The sequence below is a fragment of the Lolium perenne genome, chromosome 7 (genome assembly GCF_019359855.2).
Source record: "Lolium perenne isolate Kyuss_39 chromosome 7, Kyuss_2.0, whole genome shotgun sequence".
In the NCBI taxonomy this organism is placed as follows: Eukaryota; Viridiplantae; Streptophyta; class Magnoliopsida; order Poales; family Poaceae; genus Lolium; species Lolium perenne.
The window spans coordinates 288,688,340-288,704,687 of record NC_067250.2 but is presented as its reverse complement, the minus strand read 5'-3'; the positions used below and the strand labels follow the sequence as shown (position 1 = coordinate 288,704,687).

Genomic DNA, 16,348 nt, shown 5'->3' with positions numbered 1-16,348 from the left:
TGACATTATCTGCATGGGCAGGTAAGTTAGCAAAATGGGTGACTAGCCAGCTCAGAGGCACACCCCTAGGACGATGTCCACTACGTGTGTTAGCTGGAAATGGAACACCAAGCCGTGCTTCAACCTGGTCCGACCAATTACTAGAATATGCTTGCGGGACCACTGGATTACCAATGATAGGAAGAGCAGTAATCATGGACACATCTTTTAGGGTAGGTGTCAATTCCCCACAACGTAACTGAAAAGTGTGGGTCTCAGGTCTCCATCGATCAACAAGGGCTGACATAAGAGACGAGTCCAACATAAACTTCTCTGTGGTTGATGTAAGCTTGGAATATGCAAGAAGTCCGTGAGCACGCAAGTGATCCATATAACGATCGTGAACATTCAACCTATGTTTGATGCCGCATAACCTGAATGGGTGAGGGGGGTCGAAGTGGGCGTCCGGGTCCAACCATTGGTGACAACGGTGATCGGCATCAAACGACGCCTCTAAAAGGTCTGGTAACTGCGTCGTCATCACCTGTACACACATAATAAGTACAAATATGTTAGCAAGTATTACAACAAATCATAAGCACAAATAATTATAAATTTATTACAACAACTCATGAGTACAAATAATTATAAATATGTTACAACAAATCATGAGTACAAATTATTATAAATTTATTACAACAACTCATGAGTACAAATAATTATAAATATGTTGCAACAAATAATGAGTACAAATTATTATAAATTTATTACAACAACTCATGAGTACAAATAATTATAAATATGTTACAACAAATCATGAGTACAAATTATTATAATTACATCAAGCCGGGTTGTTGTTGCTACGGTAAGGGCATTCCCTTCGGGCATGACCGGGACATCTGCAAACGCGATAACGGCGCGGTTCTCCCGTCTGACTATGGTCCATGTCATTTCTATGACGGCGATATTGGCGTCGACCCTTCGCGGTCCTCTTCAACGTCGGGTCCGGAACCCATATGGTGGATTTATCCGGCCATACATCCCTATAGTGCTGCCCAATGCCCCATGTCCAGAACTCACCGTTCCATGTGTGCAGTAGATTGTATGTGTTGAAGTACGGAGATATGTAGGTCTCCACGCTGATGTTCTGTGTTGAAGCAGTCTTGAGGAATGACTACAGGGGTATCCCAAAAGTTTTGGCTTGTTACAACTGCACTCACATGAGCTAGGTCCGAGGGTGACAGCATGCTTTCTTGAGCCTCTGTAGTGACCTCTCACAAACTTGGCGCGTACATGTATTTTCCACTTATTCCTAAGTGCATCAATTTGACGGAAACCATGGCTTTGTGCTTTTTTGGCTTTCTCGTCGAGATGTCGCTGCATCTTTTCAGACCATGGCTTGTTCATTGCATCCCGAGCGTTGGCAACCTGAACTCTGTCTGCAAAGTACGACAAAGTCCGGTTCCAAGTTTCATTAATCAGCGCCGTGATAGGGAGGGCGCGCACACCTTTCAGCACGCCATTGTACACCTCTGACATGTTGGTGGTCATTATGCCGTACCGAGCCCCAGAGTCGTAAGCAAGCGCCCACTTGCTAAAATCGGGGCAACTCTCGGCAATCCACGTAGACAAATTAACTGTCCTGGTTTGACCCCTCCGATTTGTTCTCTGTGGCAATGCAGCTTTCTCAATTTCTGCATTGATTCCACTCCAAATTGCATTCATCTTCTCTGTTGTCTTCTGCATGCACATTCTCTTGAACAGCTTGAACCAATCCTTGTTCTTGAATTTTAAGTAAAAATTGGCTGCCAAATGCCGCATGCACCACCTTGTCTCTAGATCGGGCCACCCCCATTCAGGATCTTGTGCCACCTTCAAAAATTCTAGCACGCTCAATAACCCCGTGTTGCGACCAGAGATGATGCAAACATCGGGACGATTTTCGACAACTGAAATCTTCAAGCAGCACAGGAACCAGAACCAGCTATCTTTATTCTCGCTCTCCACCAATGCATATGCAATAGGAAGGAGTTGATTGTTTGCATCTGCTGCGATCGCCAACAGGAGTGTGCCCTTGTACTTTCCAGTGAGGAAGGTACCATCTATTGATATCACCGGACGACAGTGTTGGAATGCCTGTATAGCCTGGGGGAATGCCCAGAATAAACGGTCAAGTATTTCTTCATTTGGCTCCCTGGGGTGTTGACGTTGTCTTCTGAATACTTGAGTCCCGGGGTTACTTGACGATATCTGATGGAGCATTCTGGGGGCTAGGTCATACGCTTGGTCATATGTGCCGTACAGCCTCTGGAAGATCTCCTCCTTCGCACGCCTTGCCTTTCTGGAGCTGACATGGAAGCCAATCTGATCTTTTGCAGTCTCTTGCAGCGTCTTCACACTGACATTGATGTCTTTTTCCACCAACACTTGCATGATATGTGACACATATTTTGCGGTGACGTTCCGGTGGTTATATGTCAGCTCCGGAAAGGCAAGGCTGGCTATATGTGGTGTCTCCATATGGGAAAAGCACCAAAAGACATGCCGCCACATCCAAGAGCAAATGATGCGGCCTCTTTGAATAGAATTTCCATGAATGAATCCAGAAGCAAATGATGCGGCGCAAATGATGTAATTCAGAACATCAAAAATCCAGCGGATCATAATTAAAGGCTTGAGACCACCAAGGCCTTCATAATGCTATCTACTACCCGTTGGCATTCTCTTAGGATGCGTTTAGTAGGTTGCGCGCCCTCTAGTTTGTCCATGAGAAATGGAAAAGGATTTCTTTCTTCTCCACTTCAGTCTACCACTCTTGGCATTATCTTAGCTTGGAAGGTCAAGTTCTCTAGGACATCTGAATTATGATTCAGGGCAAAATGGTGCATTCAGAATGCCAATTCATGCAGCTTCTTGCGGTGAGAGGACAATGTTGAAGATCATTTAATATTGTAATTTCTTTTGACTTACTTTAATCTCATCTGACGTTACTACATCTGATAAACTTGGTAGGTTCACTTATCTATGTCACTTAGCTTAACATGAGAATGTAAACATTACGTGTCTCATGAGTAAAAACCTCATAAGAGCCCCCCCCCCCCCCCCCCCCCCCCAACCAAAAAAAGGAACCGACAGTTCTTAGGAGTCTCTTCCCACTATAGTTTAATTTTATTGAGCTTGTCTCTCCATAAGCATAAGCCAAATTAAGCTTGCCTCTCCCTAAGCATAAGCCTAAAAGAAATGGACCTGAATCGATTACTCGATTGTATTGTTCTCTTTTTTCAACCGTCTGTACATACAGACTTTTGCCCTTTCCCTTCTTTTCTACGATGTACAGTATTATGCATGCTTCTACAATGGGATACTCCAAAACTATCTTTTCAGGCGCAAATTCTGGGCCACTCTTAGCAAGAGCAGACCGTTGGGCAGGAGCCAAGTCCTAGCTCTATTCTCATAAATATTAAAACTAAAATTCAGGAGTACTATAAACAGACAAAGAACACACGGGTGATTTGCTATTCAACAGAAAGAACTCGCTATAACAACCAACAAATTACGCAGAACTATAATTATTCGTCTTGTATAATGTAAATGAAAACAAATCCTTTTTCCAGCTACAAAAGAACCACCAGCATAACAACAGATAATTATAAAAGCTTCTTCCTCAGTGATCTCTCCTTGTCAAAAAGAACTAATAGTATATATCTATGAGGGCCGAGGCCCCAACCATACACCTGGCCGCTCCAGTATTCTCTTGACTTCTTCAGAAGATCAGCCAACCGGCCTACTTGGCCACTGCTTTCCCGTTCTCAGCATCAGCAGCAGCAGATGGGTTGAGCTCATCCCAGGCCTCAATCCAGGTGACCATGGCATCAGCAAGCTTGACGAAGTAGGGGTCAATCTTGCCAAGCTTCTCCCTGACCTGCTCGGAGAGCGAGATGTAGCACTTCTGGACTGTGTCACATTCCTTGGAGAGGGTGGCGCTCTGGAAGAACGGGATGATGTCCTCCTGCCAGAAGATGCCCTTGTACTCCTTCTTGAGGTTGACGAAGGGGTTGCTGGCCTTGCTGTGCCACAGGTAAGGCAGGCCAGTCTTGACTCCCAGGCTCAAGTGGTCGCAGATGACCTGAAGAGAGTTTATGCAGTTGGATCATCAGTTTCAGGTCTTAATTATACTAGACTAACGGTGGATGCTAAGAGAGGCCGTAATTCAGTCGTAATGACACTGAGTAGCAGCAAGAAACACAAACCTTGACACACCATCCAGCCCACATGTCGTCGTAGCGGCCGATCGGCTGGCCATCGCCCATGAGGCCAAAGTACATGGCAGGGCCGATGAGCTGACGGTCAAAGGCAAGGTTCATGCCACACATGGGGAACAGCGTTCCCTTGGGGATAGTCAGGACAGCATCAACATACCTGAACAAGATCCACGAGATCAGCAACTATTGGTGATGCAATAGCACAATTTAGCAAGCAGAAGCGCATTGCGACGAACAAAAAAAAAACGCAGTCTTTACCTGCTGTTCCTCTCGCGGGGCTTGACCATCTGGGTGGGTGCATCATAGTCGGGGATGTTGAGCCACAGGCCGTGGGACACGGCGGTGGGGGCGCCCTCCCTGAGGCTGAAGGGGTATCCACGGACGAAGTCGGCGCCTTCGCGGTAGGGGTCGTACAGGGTGTTGAAGAAGAACGGGGTGGACGGGCTGAGCAGATTCTCGATGTGCTGCTGAAGAGCGTTGATGTCCTTGCCAGATGGGTCCTTGGCGACCTAGTATCAGGATTTCCCAAGAGAGGAAGCTAGCGTTACTACTAGGCTAGATCCAGCCAGATCTGGTCAAATTCGAAGAAAGAAACGAGATCCAGATCTGCGGGGGGAACTTACGAAGCAGTCGTCGTCGATGGTGAAGACGTACTTCTTCTTGGAGACCATGTAGCCGAAGCAGCGGCATGCGGAGTCCTTGAAGGAGATGCAGGAGGCCTTGGGGCCGAGGATGCGGTTGATGTCGTTGCGGTTGTAGAGCTCGTAGTCGAAGCCCTCGGGGACGTTGATGACCTTGCTGGGGTCGCCGTCCTGCACGATGATGAGGTGGTAGGGCTGGAAGAAGGGGCGCCACATCTCGAGGAAGTCGAGGTTGCGGATGGTCGGGATCACGATGTCCAGCTCGTCCTTGAGCAGCGGCGTCGAGGGCACCGATGAGCCGGGCACAGTCACCGTCCCCGCCATTGCTGCCAAGATCTGGATCTCGCGCTCGGGGAGGTGGTGGAAGCAGAGGATGGGGAGCTGTGGTGTTGGACTTGGACAATCAGGGGGGTTTATGTAGGCTCCAGGATGGTGGTGATTTTTTTCCTCTCCGTCTTCTCCGGCGAGATCTCAATCGGTGATGGTTGAATTTTCAGATACGGCCGGGGGAGACCTGTCGGCGGACGCACGCGAGAGAGAGGGTGCGGCCTACTGGTCAGCCCGCGTACACAAATTAGGCCATGTCGACCTAACAGATGCATGTACTATTTTTTTCCTTTTTTGTTTTGATATGGAAAACACCATTCATCATGTGTAAAAAATAAAAGGAACAGTACATGAATTTAAAAAAACTATTATGCGGATATGAATTCGCCCCTCGGGTCGGGCAGCCCCTATGCTTTCTCCTCGGAGTCAAGGATGACGATGTCGACCTCTGTAGCCGACCGAATGAAGGCTACACGACGGGCGTTCTCGATGACGTCCTTGATAGTGCGGCTGGGCACTGACCAGAACCGCTTCCGCTCGGCGATGGTCTTCTCCGGTGGTGGATGCTCGTCGGTGAAGTGGTTCAGCGCCACCTCTCATTCCTCACGAAGTAGGGTCGATCAAAAGTGGCTATCCGACGTCGTATTGTGGGTCGAGCCACATCGCGTGCTTTCGCCTGCGGTGGAAGATCTTGTCCCCAAAGTCCTTCCCGATGGGAACCGGCGGCACCGGCGCCCCGCCTAAGCTGATGACCCAGCGCCTCTGTATTGTCACTTTTGGCGGCGCGACCACGCGAGTATGTAGTATTTGCTGAACTCGGTGGCCTCTCGCCACTCTAGCCAAAACATCTCCATACAAAACTGTGGGAGAGATATTTTATTTTATAGTCTTGTAAAACTGTGCATTATCTTAAAATTTCCATTTTTACTTATTTAAATGCAAGGAATCAAGGAAGTACTTATGTTCAATGCTCCTAGATTCGAATAATATAGAAAATTTAGTGCCATGAATTAGGATGTACAAAAAATAAGCCGATAAATGCTTGGTCGATAAAATCGATTAATCGGCCGATAAGCGATTAATCTCCATTTTAAGACTAGATAAATTAAGATTAACGATTTCTTGAATATTGTGCGCAAGTATGTCATATTTTCTGAACTCACCGGCCTTCGTGCCCGTCCAGCCAAAACATCTCCATGCAAATGGTGGGAGAGAAGGCCTCTATTGTCGATGTTGGAGCAAGATGGGTTAGCAGTGGCAATGGTGATGCATGTGAGGACTGGTAGTGCGGCTACTTGTCTTACAAAGGAGGCTACCTTAATGTCGGCACCGAAGTCGTGCGGTCTGCACTGATGGCGGCGTAGATCTCGACCTACCATTACTAGTGTGCCCATGATTGCGCGGGTGGCCTGCGATGCGTCCGCTCCGACGCATTCCTAGCCTAAATTTGGTACACGAGGTCAGTCTATGCGCGTCGTCCCAATTGGGTCGGTTTTTCCTATCCTCTTGTCTGCTTAGACAAAAACGGACAACCTTGGTTCCGTTTGGGTTGGGTCGGTGGAGATGTCCTAATGGCATCTCCCACATGTCGGCCCATTATGGACATGAAATGTGTTTTTTTTTGGTGGCCCGTGGACAGAAATGCGGTTGTGCCCACCCCTTGGTCCGTTTGGGTCGGGGTAAACCCAGTGGCCAGATGCACAATTTTAGATAATATTTCAAAAGAAAAAAAACATGGTGATAGTGTAGATGCAGATAGGCTAGTCTAGGGATTTTAGACTTATGGTTTTATAATTGTATTTTAAATTATTTTCCTTTGTTTTTATCAATGGATGATCCAGCTTGTAATTGACTTTGTAATGGTTTAGAGATGAATAAAGGATTCGATTAGCATTTTGTTGCAAGGTTTATATTTTCTATTTTTATTTATTTAGTAATGAATATTTGAATCTCGCCCATATTATAATTTAAATACAAATTTTTAAAATTTTAATTCTGTTGTCTATTCATTTTATGAATACGATTGAGTTCAAGTTTGACTTTGTGTATTATTGTTTGAGATAGTTATTTAGGAATATTCGAACCAAGAAAATTTGATTGAAACAATTTGAATTCAAGTTTGACCAAAGTTAAACCTCATCAATTTTGAATTCAAAAACTTGGGAAATGTATTATTTAGGTTTAAGTTGTTTATCACACAAGGTTCTTAACACTCAAACAATCAAGTTAGGTTCTTCAAGTTTTAGGTTCACCCCACATTCTAGAAAGTTTTAGGTTTTCAAGTTTCAAGTTTTAGTCCGTGTCAGCGTCTCGGTGGTGACCAAAACAAACGGTGCTCCGATGTACCCACCTGGTCGATCGGGTCGCACACGGTCGCACGGGGAGGGCACGCGGTTAGGCTCTCTGCGATGGCGATGGCCGTGTGGAACAGTAGTGGAACCCGTCAACCACCGCGCGCTGCCGAACACTCGCCGTCAGTCGTAACGACTTGTACTTTGAGAATTTCTCGCCGCAGCTGCACGGTATCGTTGCCAAACCTTTTCCGACTTGAAGCGTCAAACCCGTACGCAACAGCACCAGTTCACGTCTTCTGATCTGCTTTTTTCTCGGCCAGGCTGTGTATCAGTGTATAGAGATCCACCAAGACGCCAGTTCCTTCTTTTTTTCCAGATCCAGCATGTGAGGATCTAGCTGGCAGGTGACTGCCGCCTGGCAAGTTATGTTCCCATTTTTCATGTTTATTTTTCTCAACTCGTTGAGTCTTAACTGGCGCCGACGTGAGAACGTTGTGAGTAGGTCGCTAACTTGTCGTGTTGCTCGAGATCGCTACTTCACATGTTTGTCCGTAATGTAGGTCCCAAGGGCCACCGACACCGCCACACCGACACTACCGATCAGTCGCAAGTAATCTGGCATATGCTCCAGTCCACCGCGTCCATGATCCGTCCATCCCGGTGGAATTGCTCAACCTGTCACTGTCAGCCAAGCGCGTATACTACATTTAGCGCGCCTTGTGATTTTATCCGCGCTAGATGTGTCTTATTTTTATCTACATGTGGATGTATCTTGATGTATTTCTACATAAAGTTGAGACAACTATGTTTTGATAGAGGGAGTATTAAAATTTCGTTCGAGTGGTTGTTTCATCTCACTATTCCACTTAATTTTGCGTTGTAAGATTTTCGTTTCTGTCATTCATAGAAGAGTTCGATCTTCGTACGATGTATTAGAGAAGTGCATATCTATTTTCATTTAGAAATGTCAATACGGAAAACTTACAGCATAAAAGTTGGGAGATATGGTGAGACGAAATTTCTCCCTAGAGGAAACTCGACACGGCCCATCGTGTGAGACCAAATAAAATCCGTCTAGAAATGCTCCAAACATGAACATGAAATACAACTTTAGACAATAAACAAAGCTTTCACCTCATCTCCTTCTTTGTCTCGTAGGTGAAGGGAGGCGATCGAACTCCCCTAATCTCCACTAGCTAGGGCGTTGGTCCTCCCTCCCTCCATTTCCCGCTTTGGCGACAGGAGGGGGCTCGTTCGTTCGTTCTGGCCTAGTAGTTAGGGTTAAGGTTTGTGAGTTGTGGTGCCTAGTTGTGGTGGTGGGAGTGGCACTAGACGAATAAATATGTCTCATCTATACACTTGCACCGGTGTCGACCTTCACGGTGGCGACTCTCGGAGTTGATGACAACGTGTGCTTGTCGATCCTTCTGATCAACAACTTGGTCGTCTCGTCGTTTTTAGGATCTGGCGAGATCAGTTTTTCGGCGTGTCATTGGCGTTCATCGTTACCCATGACGGCGCTAGGGGCCGAGTCAAGGAGGATGTTGGTCTGCAGGTGGTGGATCTGTCGTTATTCCTCAATTTTGTCGGTAGGATAGGGTGGATCTTGGTCGAAGACAGCACGGGAATGTTCTCTCGATCAATGTGCCACAGTTTGTTAGGCTAATGTTGACCGATGGAGGCTACACAGGTTTAGTCCCACCTCGCATACGAGAGGAGGCCACAAACAACTTATAAGGGAAAGATTCCCTCCTCCCTTCGGTCCGGGCTTTTGGGATGGAGTGGGCTCTCCGCTGAATGTTGGACCGTGTGCGCATAAACGTTCAAAACATGGGCTGAGTGCTGGGCTGGCCCAAATGGATGCCGACACAGTTGCTGCATGTAGTGGGTCCGTTGATCGATGCAGAAAATTTTATTTACGAAAATGTTTCTTTGGATCTGGCAATGGTAGATGCTCTGTATCTTATCCAAGGTGCGTGTAGACGGCGTTGAAGTTTGGAGGCGGCTGCTAGCTTCGGCAAGTGCATAAAATGCTACAAATGGTATGTACATCTTCTATCTTTTAGCTTTTTATTTGCAAAGTTTTCAGAACAATTGTTTTCTTCTCATTTTTTTCACGTTTGTGTGTTCCTGTAACATGACTTTCTGTTAATTAAAATACTTGCTTGTTTGTTTAAAAAACAGAGTAGATGGCATGTTGAAAAGAAAATAGCAGAGTTCAATAATCTGGCGGTGGATCAGCAATAATTGATCAATGTTGTTCGCGGTGCGCGCGGCCTCTTTTCTTTGGTTACGCTGCCGTTACATGCAGTGATGCAGATCTTCGATTACACTTTGTCCACTCTGTAAGACAGAGGTACTTGTAAGACAGCGTAGCAAAAGGAGGCCTGCCTGTACGCGCGGATCGAGATCACGTATACACACGCCACTCCACTGCAGCCGGGCATGGAAGTGCGGTGGCATCGGATCTGATGCTGTGATTCCGAAACTGCACATGACCGTCATTGATTGCTTACTTTCGGGTTGTACAGCGCGCACCCAGGTTCCATTCACCATTTCCGGTCTCTAGATGGCCTATGTAAACGAATGCAAAGTGATCGTTTGCATTCGGGTGGTTAAAATTTCGGTTTATTTCTAGCCCAGCGGTCAACTGAAATCTCTCCAGCTGAGTGCTCACTGATGCTCGCAGCATCAGCATTTTGACTCGCAAGATCGGACGCCACAAGCATCAATTGTTGACCTCTGACATGATGGTCGACAGATCTTACATAACAATCTGGAAGAAGTCAATCTTAGTACTAAACAAAAATGCTTTTATGTGTCTACTCTTCTATGTTTAATTTTATTACTCCCTCCTATCTATATTTTACTTGATGCTAAAATGAATGTATCTACAACTAAAATGTATCTAGATACATCTATATTAGCATAAGTAATATGAATCGGATGGAGTATTATATATGCCTTAAACATAAAAATAATATTTCTCAAACTGATACAATTTACTCGTTAGGAGAGAAGGAAAGAGGCAGCTTTCTCATCTATGCCTGAAGTAGGCAAGAAACTCACGAATCAACAAAGTGAACACCAGCAGTTGGATTGCACAACCTGAAACTCACAAGTCAGCATTTGTGGAAGGATGTACACCATCCATGGTACACTGTAACCTTTCGGAATAATATCTCCCTGTTCTGCCATCCATGAACAAGAGCATTTGGTTTACTACACAACTGAACCCTCAGACCCACATATTTGAACATTACCGCCGTGGATTCAGCAGTGAATTGAGCAAAACACATGACTTGAATATTATACAGGACGCAGAAACATGATCTAAGAAACCGAATGATAGCCACAAAACAAGAATAAGTGATGCAACTAAACTAAAGACCTCCGCAACCTAACATCAGGAGTAAGACATTTCACTGCATAAATTATGTCATCGGACTGAACATCATTTCAACACCAGTCGACGAAGAACACCACTCTGCTGCATTTAGGACCGCCTACGCAGGCCCATCCGAGATTTAGCATATCTAACAGATGTTAAGGGGATATAATTAAGTACAGTAAATCATAGTGTGGAATAATTAATGCAAAACATGGATAACATATTTGATTACTCTTATAAGCTCTACCATGTCAATTAATCATAATGGTTGTGTAGACAAGTCATGGCCTCATGGGTCAAAATGGGAACTGTTCAACTGATAGCTACTAGGAAGTGAGACTAAATTTGTAGACGCTCGTCCATTGAGGTGAGAGTGTGACTGAACCAACATGAATAAAAATCAGATTCGACCATTTTCTAGGGCATTTCGCCCCAGTGAGCTAAATTTAGCGTCAGATGATATACTTCCAGTTAGTGAGCTAAATTTGAACTTGAACGATCAGGGGTGCCAAATTTACTAATTTAGTGTCAGCAGCTTCAATCAAATGATATACTTTCACTTAGTAAAGCTACCAAATTAATCCTACGAAAAAGATCTGCAATTAGATATAACAGCAAGGAAGTTAATGATCTCCAAATATAGGATACTCTACACGCATGCCCTCGACAGGTGAAGAATGTAGAATAGCTCCTTGGAGACGATTTAGGGCTTCAGTTGAACTGTACTCATCCTGCAGAAAGAAAATTACACTTTGGAATTAACTCTGGAAAATTTAAAACACGTCAATAAAAACAGTAAGAAACGCCAAGGGATTTAGCAGTATCATGTTAGAAGAACATAATGCAAGTTCTCCCTGTCCAACAGTCAGTACTAACTATTTCACCAGAATAATATTGTTTTGATTCCTAAGCATGCAGAGTGCACTTAAGCACACGGTCAATAGCACTTCTACATGAGATGAACATTAAAATATAAAATATAGGTAGAAAGTGACATCTACTAAGATAATGGTCATTTGGTCAAGCTGGAACCATCCATGTTGTATGAAGTAACACTGGCTAAATTAGTAACTCTCCTCTTGTTTGTTAACATGACAGCTAACACTGTCAGGCAAATATGATGTGTTTTCCTCCCAATAACCCAATTATAGAGGTTCAACAACAGAGTACGACTGGATCTTCACGGTTCATTTTATTGGACACAAAACAAATGGAAAAAAAGGAGTCTTCACAGAATTTTATCGCCAGAAATGATCTATTTTAGACATAGTCCTTATTGATTATTTAAGAAAAGTAGAATGTGCTTCTTGGTCTATATGCAGTAGTTACAAATAGGCATCGTAAAATAGAGCACAACAGAAGGCAAGTTTTTGTAATAACAAGTTAGATTGTCTTAATGAAAGATGTGCAATCAAGATAACTAGGTACAAGCACAAAGAACAAAATCTCGATTTGGCACCCATTATACGAAGATATGCATAAACTAGTAGCTCTTTATCAAAAGCACTATGTACTTCATTTATTATTATAATTAAAACAGACAAAATAAATCACGATAAGGGAGCGATTATTTTGTTCTTGATACCTTGAAATCAACAAATGCAACTGGTCCTCCAAACTTGTTTTGCATCTTCAGCTTTATGAATCCCTCACAACTGATCACGAAAATGAGCTTGTCAAAAAACACAATAGTTATTTACCCTATATCATAAGATTACAGGCAATACCTTGAGAAAACATCTGTTAGCTCACGCTCAGAAACAGACTGACCAAGGTTTGCAACAAAAAGGGTAGGGCATGGAGGATTGGTTTGGGGAGCAAACATTGATGGATCCTGCAGTCAAATGCGCATACAAAAACAAGTAAGCCTTGTGCCTAATCCAAAAATAATAATATGTAGGCCATACAAGTTGGCAGGCACAAAGAAATACACAGGAGACTTGTAAAATCATATTAGTTCACACAAGTGTGTCAGCATACAATAGCAACAGAACTCACATCATTCTACCTTTCAACCCCACATCTTCTTTGTTTCAGCATGTTAAAAAGATAACACAGTTACATAATTCTACCAGTACATGTCCCAAAGTTACCCTGCCGATCATAGAGCAGTTTTTGCATTTGGGACAGAATTTCTTCAAATATTTTTCAAACTATATGCAACATTGTAACAACATACTGAATGGAGCAACTCACTTTGTACTACCAGTTCAAATACTACTCCCTCCGTTCCAAAATATAAGATATTTAGGATATTTCAATGTGGACTACTACGGACTCAAATGAGTGAACAGACTTACAGACACACTGAAATGCATCTGAATACATACAATTCAGAAAAAGCTAAAACATCTTATAATTCAGAACGGACTGATACTTGTTATTTAAGTTAATAACTGGCATTTTCTTCAAGAAGTCGATGACTTGCACAGATAGCTTACTACAAGAGGCTAGTGAACTTCTTGCCTTCATATCATTGAAATCGCTACTGTTATACTATAATTGCAGAGGTTGCGGAACAGACAGTATAAAAAAGCAGTGGCCATCTTTATATTCAGAAATTTACTTGTGAATGGAATTAACAATATTATAACAAGCTTTACTATGAGGATGGTAAGCTTAATAAGATTTGCAGCAATTCTTCACAACTGTCTTATGGTTAAAAACTTATGTCAGTACTAGACCAACATATTCACAAAGGTTGGCCAAGAAGAAATTATCAAGAAACATTAGAAAGCCCCCTCCGTATGAAACTACAATAACCTAAAATTGGGATCACTTTTTAAATATCTTGTTTTAATACTTTTATCCAACAAACCCCGTACATGATTGAGATACACATATCGAGATGCAAGAATCGTCTCACCTTGCTGAAGGCAGTACTGGAGCCAGTATTTGCGTATCTGCAAGTTGGAAATGGTAATAGTTAGAATTATGACATTTCCTGAATATAGATGCCCGATTTAGTATTTGTTGTCTTCTAGTAGCAGCTGCGGGATAGCTCAAGCTGACTTTCCTAACAAAATCACATAATAAGACTGTGCTCAAGTAGTGTGCCATAACCTTTGTGCAGAAGGATAAGCATTCAAGCTGTGTGAAGAATTACCCATTCCGGACATGTGAATATTGCTTCCAGCACCTGATATGGCGCAAAGTGTGCCAAAGATGTGCAAGGTGAGTGTTTCGCAAAGATGAAGTGGAATTTCACCGAGGATATGAAGTCACAGATAACAGGGCTAGTTTGATATAAACACAAAGAAAACAATAGTATACAAATTATAGGACCTCCTCAGTGAGGAGCTGCTATAGAATCGTGGATTTGGAATAGTCTACATATTGCTATGTGAGTGTAATGAAGCTACAGTATCCATCAACATGAATACATGGTGGTGGGTAGATCAAGCAAGTGTAAAATCGATAAGTACTTTCCCCACAATACAGAACCTAAGCTACTGGAATAATACCTGAATCAGGAAGGTCCCTTGGATTTCTAGATTTTTTCCCAGATGTAGGGAAATCGTAATCTAAGCAAAAAAAAAAAGGAAGGGTGTGAGCAACAGCGGAATAAAGAACAGGCAGTTAGGCACATAATACAATAACATAAAAGAACAAAGTATGCAACCTGTTCTCGGGCGCTTTGGTCTTGAATTGGCTTTCGCGAGATCCACATGAATCGAACAATTCTTCTCAAGGTCAAATGTCAATCCCTGCAAAAAGAAGTGATTCCGAAAATCAGCACTAGCGCCGCTGGTAACTTGACATGGCATTATCTTCAGCGTGATGTAAAAAATTAGTTTCAGGGGAGCAGTTGATCCAATAGTAATAACAAAGAAGAAATAACTGAATGTCATGCTTAATCATGGACAATCGAGATCTTACATTTGTGGCACTCATTGCAGCTAACGCAGAAGGTTGATCTGCAAACACAGCAAACGCATACGACTGCAACACAGGAAAACCAGGTTGGGTTAAGCACAGCATTCATAAAAAAAAAAAGGATCGGCGGAGGGAGACTCCCATCCCATGCCAAGCCAAGGGTCAGCAAACCCTAGAAAACGGGAGGGGTTTGACCGTTCGGGGCAAGGGGAGAACGGGTGGAAACCTGAGCTGATTTGCCGGAGCGGAGGTGGGAGGAGACGTATCCGGGGAAGTCGCGGAAGAGGTTGTAGACCTCGCGGGGCTTGACGTCGGCGGGGAGGCCGGCGATGAAGAGCGTGCGCAGCTCGTCGCGCGGCGGCGCCAGGGGCTCCGCGCGGTCGAAGTAGCCCCCGTAGGCCGGGGGCGGGGGCTGGGGCGGGTAGGCGGCGTGGTGGCGGTACGCGTACGCGGAGGCGCCCGGCGGGGGAGCGGGCGGGGCGGCGTAGGAGGAGGGCGGCGGGTTGTAGTAGGAGGAGGCCATGCGGGCTGGCAATGGGGAGAGGACGGGACGCGATGCCGCGTCGGCGGAGGAGCGATGGGGACTAGTGTGCTGAGGTGCTCGCCGTCGTCCGTGCGGCCGGCGGCGGCGGCGGGGGATTTGCGGTGCGTTTCGGGGTGCCCGTGGGATTGTTTGGGAGTTCCCGATTTGGGTTGGCCGCGGCGTCGTGGTAGGCCGGGACTCTAAACGGCGTCCAGTGATCCGCCCGACTCGCGAAATTCCTTTTTTTTACATCACTAGTAAAAGTGCCCGTGCGTTGCAACGGGAGTGGAGAAATATGAAGTCACAGGAAGGCTAGAAAGTAAGTTCTTGTTAGTTCAATCGCAATGTTTCGCACAAACCAACAAGTTTCGGTTTGAGAGAAGCTGTCCCAATGTCATGATTGTCATTTTATGCATTCAAGATGGTTTAGATAGACCCTACATGCAATTCCAACAACTCGTGTTTAACTTAACAGTAAAATGCCCGTGCTACAGATACATAATTTTTAAAAATGGGGTATTGAATTATGCGTGAGATGGAGTAGTTTATCGAAGCGGTGACATCAAAATACATATAGATCCAAATGACTCCGAACAAAAGGTGGTTGACACAAAGCAATAAGCACATGTAGAGATCCATCTATTGAAATGATGGATTTATTTTATAACACATTTCTCCACCCTTGGCCATCCCTTTTATCATGACCAACGATATATCGAGTGTTTTATGCTCTTGTGGTGCTTCCATGATATGGAACAACATAAGCACATTCTAAAAATATTTTATCAAAAAAGATGTCGGCAATGTGGACTCGAGAAAAAAAACCTATATAATAACATATGCCAACATTATAGTTTCAAGCAATTAATGAGAAAAAATATATTCAAAAATCACTGAAGCAACATTATACAAAATCTTATCACATGAGATGTGAACCTTTTGTATGTATACTCTCAAATTGCATATACTATCAACACATAAGTAAGCGTGTAAGTGCAAGGATCAACTCTTTGTCTCGATCTGTATGTAAAATTTATGAAGCATAGACGCTTCAA

General features: G+C 44.1%; 2 protein-coding genes across 2 annotated transcripts; both read right to left on the bottom strand.

Annotated features, from left to right (window-relative positions):
• Positions 1-3,518: 3,518 nt before the first annotated feature.
• On the bottom strand, positions 3,519-5,300 carry LOC127326683 (UDP-arabinopyranose mutase 1). Its single transcript, XM_051353474.2, has 4 exons — positions 4,865-5,300; positions 4,500-4,750; positions 4,230-4,398; positions 3,519-4,105 (listed from the first exon to the last, which is right to left on the bottom strand). The coding sequence occupies exons 1-4, from the start codon at positions 5,204-5,206 to the stop codon at positions 3,764-3,766; spliced, it is 1,104 nt and encodes a 367-aa protein (XP_051209434.1). The 5' UTR covers positions 5,207-5,300; the 3' UTR covers positions 3,519-3,763.
• Positions 5,301-10,575: 5,275 nt separating this feature from the next.
• Positions 10,576-15,477, bottom strand: LOC127326679 (uncharacterized). Its single transcript, XM_051353471.2, has 10 exons — positions 14,997-15,477; positions 14,774-14,836; positions 14,517-14,601; positions 14,359-14,418; positions 13,958-14,033; positions 13,761-13,797; positions 12,622-12,728; positions 12,480-12,549; positions 11,543-11,625; positions 10,576-11,039 (listed from the first exon to the last, which is right to left on the bottom strand). Exons 1-10 carry the CDS (start codon positions 15,291-15,293, stop codon positions 11,000-11,002), a joined length of 918 nt encoding a protein of 305 aa, XP_051209431.1. The 5' UTR covers positions 15,294-15,477; the 3' UTR covers positions 10,576-10,999.
• Positions 15,478-16,348: the final 871 nt, after the last annotated feature.

Excerpts from the sequence above, each read along its gene's own strand:
- LOC127326683 (XM_051353474.2), bottom strand. The coding sequence starts at position 5,206 with ATGGCGGGGACGGTGACTGTGCCCGGCTCATCGGTGCCCTCGACGCCG. Across the intron at positions 4,751-4,864 it reads CCATCGACGACGACTGCTTC|GTCGCCAAGGACCCATCTGG; the intron begins GTAAGTTCCCCC and ends TCCTGATACTAG. Across the intron at positions 4,106-4,229 it reads GGGCTGGATGGTGTGTCAAG|GTCATCTGCGACCACTTGAG; the intron begins GTTTGTGTTTCT and ends AACTCTCTTCAG.
- LOC127326679 (XM_051353471.2), bottom strand. The coding sequence starts at position 15,293 with ATGGCCTCCTCCTACTACAACCCGCCGCCCTCCTCCTACGCCGCCCCG. Across the intron at positions 14,602-14,773 it reads CTGCAATGAGTGCCACAAAT|GGATTGACATTTGACCTTGA; the intron begins GTAAGATCTCGA and ends TTCTTTTTGCAG. Across the intron at positions 11,626-12,479 it reads TTGCATTTGTTGATTTCAAG|GATGAGTACAGTTCAACTGA; the intron begins GTATCAAGAACA and ends TTCTTTCTGCAG.